Source organism: Electrophorus electricus, chromosome 1 (genome assembly GCF_013358815.1).
Source record: "Electrophorus electricus isolate fEleEle1 chromosome 1, fEleEle1.pri, whole genome shotgun sequence".
NCBI lineage: Eukaryota > Metazoa > Chordata > Actinopteri > Gymnotiformes > Gymnotidae > Electrophorus > Electrophorus electricus.
In genome coordinates, this window is record NC_049535.1 from 8,172,760 (window position 1) to 8,185,000 (window position 12,241).

The following is a 12,241-nucleotide window of genomic DNA, read 5'->3' on the forward strand; positions in this document are numbered from 1 at the left end:
TCGTCTATATGCTGCGATTTAAAGTGTGTCTACACTTCTTCAAGAATCAGATTTGTCAATGACACAAACATATCACAACAAATGACACACATTGAGAATATGGCTATGCAATATGGTAAAAATATGATCATAATATTTTTATATAATTTGATAACGCTGCCATCTTGAAGAGCATCCTGCTAATGACTGAAGCCTAAGGAAAATGGAGGGTTCAATATAGTATATACTTTACTTGCAAAAATAGAATAATATAATGTAAACACAGTGCAAACATGCTTTATCTTTCTTAAACTTTATTTAAAAAATAAAGTAATATTAATTATGCACTGGTTTTACATCTCTCAAATGGTTTAGATAGAAATTTGTGTAAAAAGTACAAAATGTAAACACTGCAAATCAGTCATTACGCTACATGTGCCCTTGTTATATCACTGAAAATGTGCTTGTTATATCCTTTCTCTTTTTAATTGCTTTTCATATTGGGTAACAGCCACGCAAGAGGACATGAGTCATTGTTGTTTTGGTACAGCGCTGCTAATACGTAGATGAACTAACACAGAGGTTTGTTGTGTTTCCCTATAAAAAAGATGTTTATTGTGTTGGTCTTGGTTTGCACCATCCACCGACATATTTTATAGATTTTATATGTTTCATCTCTTTTCCAATATCCAAACCATGTCCATATAACTGATGTCATGGTAACTTTTTTTGTCACCAACGTGCCACTCATTGGTTCCATTCATTTCTTTCTTCAGTGCTAGTAGCTAAAACAATGCTTTGCTGTAGAAAATAAGTGTGTACTTTGACGTGCAAGCCAAAACTGACTGACTGGCAGTTATTGTTTTTATTTTTGCCGTGTGATAGGCTGTTACATCTATCCTGTCAAAATGTCAAAAGTTTATTAACATTATCAACATATATTTTATCACAATCCTGTTTTGAGATCGCCCAGCACTAATTCAGAAGCACTGCCATCAGTTGGGCCTATCTGTCAAACTTAAGATGAATGAGCAATGTTTGAATATTGTTTTAAAGAGAATGTTACAACATCAGATAGTTTTAATATTGTCTTAAAGAGAGCATTGCAACATCAGATCATTTGAATATTGTCTTAAAGAGATTGTTACAACATCAGATCGTTTGAATGTTTTAAAGTTAGTGTTACAACATCAGTTCCTTTGAGGACAACTTCTCAACAAGGTTTCACTTTATAGCCAATGCGGGAACTGCAATAATTCTGAAGCAGTGCCTGGGAGAAGGATTTCCAATCAGTCCTGATCTTTATTAGAGCATATAGACATCTGTTCTGACTGCAGTGATGCCCATTCCAAAGAACACACAGCATGGTTTTCCCTGAGCACAGTGTATGCGATTCATACATAGACAACCTGTTTATATACATATTGTTCTGTGCAGTTAATTGTGGACTGCTCCTGTGTTTGGCTGAACCCCAGTGGGTATAACAGCAGCCCTCCTCTGCCCCTGGTGTCTGTCCTGAAGGTGATCTGGACTTTTTTGTTTGCACAAACACAGCACTAAAGCAACTGCCACACACAGAAAATATCCCATGGTCTCTCCTGACCACCTGTGTGCGATCAAAACGCTTGCTAGAAAAGGTCTTTTCAGTCTAGTACAAACATTGAACCTTACATTGCGGAAAGTGTATAATTCTGACCTATCAAAATATCAATCTAAACAACCTGGACTGTCCATGTTGATTTAAGAATGCCAAAGGAAATGGGCATGTTGGCTTTTATTTGTCTCCAAAGATGCTGGCCAAGCCTGCCACAGAACCCTTTAGCACACAGAACTCCACCAATACAGGGAGAGCAGCAAAGGCTTATTGGCATCAAGTCCAGATGCTACCGCTTCTGGTCCCCAACTGGATGACTGCAGTGCTGAGTGTTAAGTCCACTGATACTAATCACACAAACATTCTCATGCACAGTGGGAAAGAGAGACAGAGATTCAATACAGGTTTCAAAACCCAATTCACATTTCCCTGACGTTTTAAGTGACTTAAAATTCTGACTGAACACAAACAAGGGTTAAGGGCCTTGCAGAGGGGCCCAACAGTGGCAACCTGGCAATGGTGGGGCTTAAACTGGCAACCTTCTGATTACTAGTCAAGTACTGTTACCACTGAGCTAATTGACATGCTTACTTGATATGCAGTGAAAACAGATAAGCCTGTAATTATGCAGACGAGCATGAGAAAGTGTGTGTGTGTGTGTGTCAGTGACAAAGAATACTAAACACAGTATGAGTGAAGAGTGTGGATTGTCAGGGAGGGGTTGTACCTCTGGTGGGCAAACATGTCGCATCCTTTATCAGGGCAGTTTTGTCCATCCCCTTGGTCCTCCCCTGGCAGTCAGCTCTCACCTGTAACTTCCCGTAGCTGTTTGTATATGCCAGTGGCCACATCCTGGGTAACAGCTTTGACAGGTCGGCTAAACCAGGTGAGGGTAGCGGATGGGTGAGTTACCCTCTGTGAGTTAAAGAGATGTCTATCCCAGCATGTGAAGACAGATTCTGGCAGATCAGACACTGGCCAGCTTACCATGGCTGCAGGGGATCCTATGTTGGCGGTCGAAAGAAGAAACCGGCAGGCAAGGTGACCTTGGTACCTGCAACGGGTGTACACTTATGGACATCCCTACATTGACTAAACCAGAGAGAACAGCAGCCTTAATTGCCAGGCTGCTATCAATAGTGAGCAATGCAGATAAGTTGATCCTACTCGGTAACTTTAATGCAAGAGTGGTGCAACTCTATAGCCTGGCAAGGAGTTATTGAACAACATGGTGTGAGCTGGTGCAACAGTAACAGCCAGAGTGAATCTACTTTCAGTCTACACACACCTGATGAGAGCACAGACCCAGTGGACAGGTCACATCATTTGTATGCCAGACAAACCCATGCCCAAGCAACTCCTTCATGGGGAACTTTCTGCTGTATACGCTCATGCACTGAACGAAGGAAACACTACAAAGACGCACTGAAAGTCTACCTGAAGTTGCTTGACATTATGGTGATGATATGGGAAACACTGCTGCAGAACTGTTCCACCTGGCACAGGCTCGTGCGCAATCACTGTCAAGCACACAAAACAAAGAGAGCTGCTGCAGCACAGGCAAATCGCCATGTATGAAAGCCCAGAGCCAGCGGCTGCTTTTCCACATATTTGCCCAATACATGCTTGAACATTCTGCACCCGAATTGAGCAGTCATCTTTGGCCTGAGCAGTCATCTTTGGATGCATAGTCAGCCAACCTGAATGATCAGTCATGTCGAGGTTCTCATCAACAACAATGGATGACCTCCAGTATCAGTGACCTAAACACAGCATTGCAGTCACCTAAACAGGGGCCAGAAGCACCTCTATTTCTTGTGAAAACAGAAACTGGTATTGTGGGCCTATAAGAGATGGAGGGAAGTGGGCCTTTGTGTTTGCTGGTTCAGGCCTCATTTCACTGCTGAGTAGGTTTATGCGGCAGCTCTGATGCTCGTTACAGCTCAGCCTCTCTTGCTCAGATGTGCTGTTCGATCCCAACAGTTAACAAAGAAGCAAGACAGCAGCTTACAGAGTGACCTATGATGCAGGAAAAAAAAGAATGCATGTAGAGGTGAAAGGCGTTCCAGCCACTCATCAGCCCTGAAACTGTCCTCCCCTTCCCTGCGTTTCCTGACCCCTCCCCCAGGCCTGGCCCTGTGTGTCTGTCTGCTGGTTAAGGCTGTGGCTCTGAGAAGCATACATATATACTGGCCACTAATTAATGCTGACAAGCCTCCATTCCTCCAGGTCAAAGGTTATCCTGCAATCACCCAGAAGAACAGGTAGCGGCTGGATTGGAGAGAGATGCCAATCCTCAAGCAACACCCCTCCCCCTGAAACCCCCACTGCTCTAGCCCTCCTCCCTACTACTACTTACACTACAGAGCTGCTCTTTGTGGCCTTGGGGGCACTGGGCTTCTGTTGCATTTCTCTTTGGGGGGAATCAGAGACTCCACAGCATTTGTTTATTAAGGAATAAAAGAACAGAAAATCAAAAGAGTGAGAGAAGAGAGAGGAGAAAGTTGCTAGAGCTTATTTACCAGGAGGCTCCAACAAAGAAAAGCAGGTTTCTCATTCAAAGTAATAAATAATACTAAAATGTTAAAATAAAATAGAAAGAGGAACAAACACCAATAAGTAGCTATGAATAAAATGGCATCTTTCAAACCTCAGCATTGTCCAATGCTCTTAGTCAACTACACAATAGCAGCAGCAGCCTTCAGGAAAGAGACTTAGTTTATTCTTCCATCATACGGGTTACCACACAATATTCAAAACAACCAAGTGGTCGAGGAAATTATAAAATTACTATCAAAAACTGGCAACCTGAACACAAATTACATTTACATTTATGGCATTTATCAGACGCTCTTATCCAGAGCGACTTTCAAATTATGCAAGACCAACCACATCCTTTATTTAATCTCAGAAACATGCAAAAATTATGAGAAGCAGCTCACTGTTCTCTTAAACCACGGCTATTTTTCTACCACTCTTCTCAGCACACATTCCAGCAGATTAATAAAGTTACAATGTTATGGCTCTGTGTGTGTGTGTGTGTGTGTGTGTGTGTGTGTGTGTGTGTGTGTGTGTGTGTGTGTCTGTGTGTGTGTGTGTGTGTGTGTGTCTGTGTGTGTGTGTGTGTGTGTGTGTGTGTGTGTGTGTGTGTGTGTGTGTGTGGGTGTGTGTGTGTGTGTGTGTGTGTGTGTGTGTGTGTGTGTGTGTGTGTGTGTGTGTCTGTGTGTGTGTGTGTGTGTGTGTGTCTGTGTGTGTGTGTGTGTGTGTGTGTGTGTGTGTGTGTGTGTGTGTGTGTGTGTGTGTGTCTGTGTGTGTGTGTGTGTGTCTGTGTGTCTGTGTGTGTATGTGTGTGTGTGTGTGTGTGTGTGTGTGTGTCTGTGTGTGTGTGTGTGTGTGTGTGTGTGTGTGTGTGTGTCTGTGTGTGTGTGTGTGTGTGTGTGTGTGTGTGTAGCAGTAGTTGCCATTTCATCAACCTTTGACTGATGGAGAGAATGCGATGGGGAGTAACCTTTGGGAAGAAGAACTGCCTGATGAGTAAATAATGGGGGATGGTGGTAGGGGAAGATTGGAGTTTTTTGGAGGGTAGCTCTGCATCCCATCACACTCTACAGAGCAAAGGCGATGATAACTGTGTCATTTAAAACCCACTCAGTCAAGCATGTGACTTATTCTAGGGAATCTATTCTGCTTCTGGACTTTATACGTACACATACACTGTAGGCTCCATAAAGTCTGTATAGACTATGGTTGCTTAAACGCCACTGTATTAGTCATCTGCATTATGACCCTACATACTCAAGCCTGTAGCTCTGGTACAGAGGACTAGTGTTTGTGTAGTGATGTCAGTCCTTGACCTGGTGCCTCTATCTCTAATCTCACGGTGTTCCAGCAGAAAGTCAAAACTGAATCGGTTTCATTGCTGCATCTAACATAAATCTTGTTCACACTTAATATTCATTATTTGATATACTACTTCTGATGAAGACAGAGAAACTAAAACTGCAGATTGGTCTTACTTCCAGACTCCAATCCTGCTCCTAAGAGCCATTAGGGAAAGAAACACTATGAGCAGTTGGGAATTATTCACAAAGTGTGTGTGTGTGTGTGTGTGTGTGTGTGTGTGTGTGTGGACGTAGGCAGAGGGTAGTGGGCCAACACAAGCGGGAGGAGAGCCTGGCGCCTGTAGTCCATTAGAGCCATGGAGAAATATTTACCCAGTACACACACACACGCTCTTACAGCCCTCACATTCACAGTCATGAATAAACATGAGCATGTGAGTATTTACCCTATCGTTCAGACCTTATAGGAATTTCCACCAATAAGATTTATGTTCTGGTTATGCACCGAGTTATGAGATGAAGCTGATCTCCCATCGATCTGAAACTTGCAGCTTCTCCCACCTCCACCCCCGCACAACCTCCACCCCAGTCACCAAGCCCACACTGACAGCCTGGGAGAGAAGGGCAGGTCACCCCACTCAGCATGTCACATGATGACTGAACCATAGGGACATAAAGAGTGGGCCGGCCTTGGGGAGATTAGAGCAATCATGTGCTTTTAAAAGCCACACAAGTTTTCTCTGCCCCTAAAACCCGTGTACCACAATCCTCTGTAGCATTCACTCATTCCACAACACCGCCAGATACCCCCTCAACCCACTGACCTCCAGTACCACAGGTCAGCCAGCCTGAAACGGCTAGCTGAGGGTCTGCTGAAACCCAACTGAAAATTCTCATCCTTAATTTACTAACACTGGTCTTGCATATTTCACTTATTTAAGAAGCAGTAGATCTAGAATCAGCAATAGTTACAATTAAGCAGAATAAAGCTGACATTCATCATTCAGCCTTATTCTTGTCATACTTTTTTCAAGTTCAAAAGTGTCTTGCACTGTGTTTGTATGTGTGCTATGTGTATGTGTGTGTGTGAGTTCCCCTTGACAAAGGCACTCCAGGGTCAGGTCAAGGTCTGCTCTTGGGCCTTTGACAAAGACAGCAGGATGTTCTAGAAAAACTGGACACCTCCTGCACCTCCCCTCACAGCCCTCCCTCCTGACATAGCCTTCACCTCCCCTCACAGCCCTCCCTCCTGACACAACCTGCACCTCCCCTCACAGCCCTCCCTCCTGACACAGCCTTCACCTCCCCTCACAGCCCTCCCTCCTGACACAACCTTCACCTCCCCTCACAGCCCTCCCTCCTGACACAACCTGCACCTCCCCTCACAGCCCTCCCTCCTGACACAACCTGCACCTCCCCTCACAGCCCTCCCTCCTGACACAGCCTTCACCTCCCCTCACAGCCCTCCCTCCTGACACAGCCTTCACCTCCCCTCACAGCCCTCCCTCCTGACACAACCTGCACCTCCTGCAACTCACACTGGGCAACAGTCGGCCTGATTTTGCTGCAATAGGTCAAATTACAATATATGCCGAATGTAGTAATTTCCTTTAATCATCCATCTATCATTAGAGTTTTTTTTATCATACAGTCTGACTTTAAAAACAGACAATATCACCCAGTCAGACATAGAATTCTGCCAAGATTTTACAGTCATCATCTTGTACAGGCTGACATGTCTTAAAAGTCCATTGAAATCACAGTGCAAGCCCAGCTTTAGTCAGCTTAAAGTATTGGTAACTGAGGGTCTAGGAAGTAGCAGGTCATATAAAAAAATATGGCAGAAATGCTAAACTAATTATTTTCTTTTAAACAGAGACAAAACATGAAATTAGGGGCCTAATTCTAGTGCAACTTTATTTTGCTATTACTATTGATGTGACCAGACTGCAAAAGGTGCTCATGGCTGTTAAATTCTGTTTCCTAATTAGAATAAAAGGAATTCCAGTCATCAAGAAGACAACAAGCATGACCCATGTTTTTATTATTAACTGCCAACTGTGCAACCTTGGCAGCTACTTACCTTATTAATGTAAGCCAACTGTGTTGCTGTTTATCTGTTTTGAATTAATAACTGCTAGTTATTATGAGATAAATAGTCTTCTTTAGCTAAATCCACATAGGTAAAAGTTAATTTTACATAGCATTTGGCAACTTTTCTGGACACATCCAAGTTTCTGCCACATCAACGATTATTTTCAGCAACACAAATATTTTAGCCCTCACACACATAACTTTGACATGTCTCATGTGATTATGGTTTGGATATTCACTGCCAATCATCTGGTTCAACCTGCCAGATGATGTGCAGTATGTTTCCACAGGAGTGGCTCACAATGTGTGTAAAATAATCACATAATAATTACCAGGGTCAGCGGGGCAGTGCATCTGCTGTTCACACCATCATCATCATCACCACCTCTCTCTCTCTGTCTCCCTTTTTCTCTCGTACTCACCCAAGCATGAAAATGTAAATGGACAATTATCATAAATCCATAAATAAAGTACATGAAAATGACTGCTTGTCTGTTAAGGAATAAGATGCAGTAAACATCATCAATATTTTCCCATTTTTGCCTATTGCATGGAATGTCATTTGTATTCAATGATACAATTATTAGATCTATACATTAAATGGCAAACACAAGAAAATCATTCTGTCCAGTTAAGCAGATCATGCACCACAGAGCAGAACTGTGGTATCCCAAAGTTTAAGTGAAAAGCATTTGTTTCCATTTCTTCTATGGCCAATAAAACACTGACTTTGATATTATTAAGATGTCCCATAAGAGGTGGTTATAGAGAATCTTGAGCGCAGGATCACTACACACACCATACACACTTGGCTACCCAGGCTGTCTAAGTGAGACCTCATACTGCTGGACAGACTGACCAGTCCGGGGGCCATCTGTGTGTGTGTGTGTGTGTGTGTGTGTGTGTGTGTGCTCTGGGTTATCATTGCTCCTGCAGTCCCCCTGCGGACTTCAAGCTGTCACAACACACATTTAGCAGCTTTCACACTAAACAGTCACAGGGGGCTTCCTTCCTTGAGGCCCCATCACTGGTCTCCTTCCTCAGCGTCTGAGAAAGGCCTTCTCCAGCTATCTCTGACTGATCTAGTCCATCTCCATAGCTAATTATAACCCGCAACAGGTCAACACCATGATCTAAATAGTTATTTTAAGATTCACCCCCAAAAAAACAAGAGTAAGCTAGTAACTAAGGACAGGAAAAGGATAAACAGAAAATGTCAGGAAATACAAATTCTGTCTTGGTTTGACTCTTCATGGATGGAGGATGTATTTTTTAATTCTATTTTAAACTACATGGAAAAAATGGTAAGTTAAGGAGCAGAGGAATGGGTTTCCCCAGCAGAATAGAAGCAAAGATATTCCCTTAACTACAAAAGCCCTGGTCTATGCCAGCTCCTTGTGCCAGCAGTACACAGACAACACACATATCACTTAACCTGCTAGTATGAAGCTGAAATCTGAGCACGGTACCAGTACAGGGGACCATTGTCACAGTCACACATACACATACACACAAACAAGGTGCTTGAGCACTCATGAAGACAGCAAGTACTGTGTAGATGTCTGTGGGTGCACATTTCTAATTGGAAACCCTGCTGATCACCAACTCACAGCTCTGAATGAAATTAAGTGAGTGGGCAAATGAGGGGGGAAGAATCCATTTGTGATCAATGTAAAGATAATAACAACAATAAAAGCAAAAAGTTAAGTCTGCCTTATTATTGTGTTATTGTACTTTATTAAATCACAGTTAGAATCAGACAAATGAACAATGGGTAATCCTAACTCAAGGAAATTTACGTAAAAAGACCAATCAAAAGTGAACTCACCATGGCGTCCCATATATTCGAAAACCTTTGACTGTGACATCTGTGTCTTGCAGGTAAATACAGTTCGTGAGGAGAGACTGCACATTGTCAAAATCCTCAGGTTTGAGCTTGGAGACTGAGGGGAAGCGGTAGTAATCCTGTTTCACGAGCTCAGCCATGAAGTCCTTATCGAAGGTGAGCTCATGGTTCCCGGCGATGACCACCTTAATCTCATATGGCAGAGTCCCTGCGTACACAGCCAAAGAGATGCATTTTTCCAAGTGAGCATTAAGAGCTCTATCTAGCTTGTCATCCACTATGAAATCAATGCAGGGCAGCTCTGAAAGTATAATAATCATTTGCACACATGATAAGCATAGTTTATATTAGGTTCTACCACTGACCATTAAGACCAGATGGCCATGCATAAGAGGGATAAACTCTGAAAGACCTTTGAAAATTTAAAAACAGTTTAAAATACAGTTTTAAACAACTAACAGTTGGTATGTTGATGTACTGTGGAATAATCATAAATCGAAATCTGTGCCTATAACAGAAAAATTCATGCACTGACAATAACTGTTGGTGGAAAATGCAAGAGCATAACCTTGAAGAATTATTTATCCTTTCCACTCTAAACTGCAATCACACACACACACACACACACACACACACACACACACACACACACACACACACACACACACACACACACACAAAACCTTCAAACTTGCAGTTTATAGTTTACTGTGCAGTCCTTTTGCTAGTCTTTTATGCTCTTGCCATTATACAAAGAGAAAAATGTGCTGAACTATGTGAAAGGTAGAAAAGAACTCGTGATATGAGAGGGCACTATGACCACTATGACCGTGGGAGAAAAGCTTGGTTTGTCCTCCCAGCATCTGTTCACTGTCTTCTAGAGCAACCAGAGCTAAAGCCCACCGGCTGGATTGGACAGCAGCAAACATCAATTGAAGTCAGATTCCCATTTCTCTGGCCTTCCTTTTTGTCCCACTACATTTTTACTCGGGCTATATTTGGGTCGGGGTATATTTGGATGAAGCTAAAAGGGGAACTTCTAACTCAGGGATTGTACCTGCTACACACAAATGCATAAGCACATGCTTGTGTGGCTCATCTGGTACACAAAGTTATGCATTCAATTCCCAGGCCCAAATCCATCTGGATAAGACCTGTTTATCTACCAAGTACTGTAAATATTTTCTGATTGTGAAATGACCCAAATTGAATCACATTGTATTTACTCCAGCATGAGAGGCCATGCAAATGTCTGAGGTTGGTCTGAATGCTCTCAGAATGATGAGGGCCTCCTTGTGCCTATCCTTTATTTTTACAAAATGTTTCAGTTTCATTTAGACAATATATGTTTATCTGTGTTTTGTTAAAGATGAATGTTTTGTTCATTTGTATTTTATCAGTATTTAAATCTATATTATATCTTCACATGGAGAAATGAATGCTTTAAAAATGCAAGAAACCAGGAGGCAGAAAGGTGCAAATATTATTCTAACAAATAATAAGGATTTTATATGAAAACAGATTTCAGCAGTTTAATTTCCTCACACTGGGGCCAGCACAGATCCTGTATTCTCTGTATCACTGAGTTAGTAAGAGACATACCTCTCAGTGTAACCCAATAATGAAGCACAGACATTCTGTAGTCCACACACAATCACACACGGGCCCTCCTGCATTTATCTTCCATTTTTTTGGTGTCTCCAGACTGAGTCTGTATCCCTACTGGATCTGCTGCCTGCCAGCTGCTGGAGCAAGCTGAGGACCCATAACACAATCATAGCCCACCGGCACCTGCTCCTGCCAGCCAGGCCACAATTTCCACATTTTATTGCCATCAAAATGCAGTTTTCAAAACCAGTCGGCAGCTATGAAACTTTAACATAGGCCTATGTAGTGGAAAGCTATGTGCTACAGAACTTTCTGATTCATGTAAGCTGCAGTTTGAACTGGTCACTCTTTAAGAGCTTTAACATATGAAATCATTGTGCTTAGTAGTTTATTGAAAACTCTGGAAGTGTTTTTTTTAAGAAAAACCTATTATTTTAATTACATATGACAGGATCTTGTTATAGCACAACACTGGATAATTAAATTCAAATTAGTGAAGACAGAAGTTCACCATGAGTATAGATCACCAAAGAACTACAGGCATAAGAAAGAGTTTGATAGTTGTGTCTTATTTATTACAACCTACCACAATTTTTTATTTCTTCAGAAAGTAATTGCATCATCAGTAGTGATAACAGCATACCTTGATGTTTTGGATGGAGATGATAAAATGCCAGCTGAAATTTAGAAAATACCCAGTACAAAAGCACACAGGTCTAGTAGTTGGACTGCTTTAAAAGTACAAAATAATTAAAAGCTTATTTTTCTCCCCATTTAGAATTTTAGAATCATCACAAAAACATGTTTAAAAAAAGTGAACATTAGCAGTTTCATCAGTGAAATTGGAACTTCTATCCTGCATATTAAACAGGACAGAAGTTATTAAATAAAACACATTGGTTTAAGCTTCACAGAAGCCAAAAGATATAGAAAAAAGAGAGGCTACAGCTCACAATTTCTCCTGCAATGATTTTTAACCACCCATTCACCATCCATTCTATTGACAACACAGTATTTGATTCCCAAGACCAACAGAAAAGAAACTCTAATTTAGACTAAAGCATGCAAGTTGTGATTGGAAAAGAAAACCTAGTAGGAAAAGAAAAAAGCCAGAGATGAAGACAAAAGAAAAGTGCAAAAGAAAAGAGAAGGCTGAGGAAGGAGAATCACATTTGGTGTTCAGACCTGCACAGTGAATTTTCCCCAACAAAGGAATTATATGCACGCATTTATTATCGGATGGAGGCACAACCTTGGAAATATGCATGTCACACATGT

At 41.8% G+C, this 12,241-nt stretch overlaps 1 protein-coding gene across 1 annotated transcript in view; it reads right to left on the reverse strand.

Moving 5' to 3' along the window:
* mpped2a (metallophosphoesterase domain containing 2a) overlaps window positions 1–12,241 on the reverse strand; it is a 44,083-nt gene that overhangs the window by 15,043 nt on the left and 16,799 nt on the right. Inside the window, exon 4 of the mRNA XM_027011169.2 lies at window positions 9,338–9,563. Coding sequence (XP_026866970.1) covers window positions 9,338–9,563 — 226 coding nt within the window. The remainder of the gene's footprint in view (window positions 1–9,337; window positions 9,564–12,241) is intronic.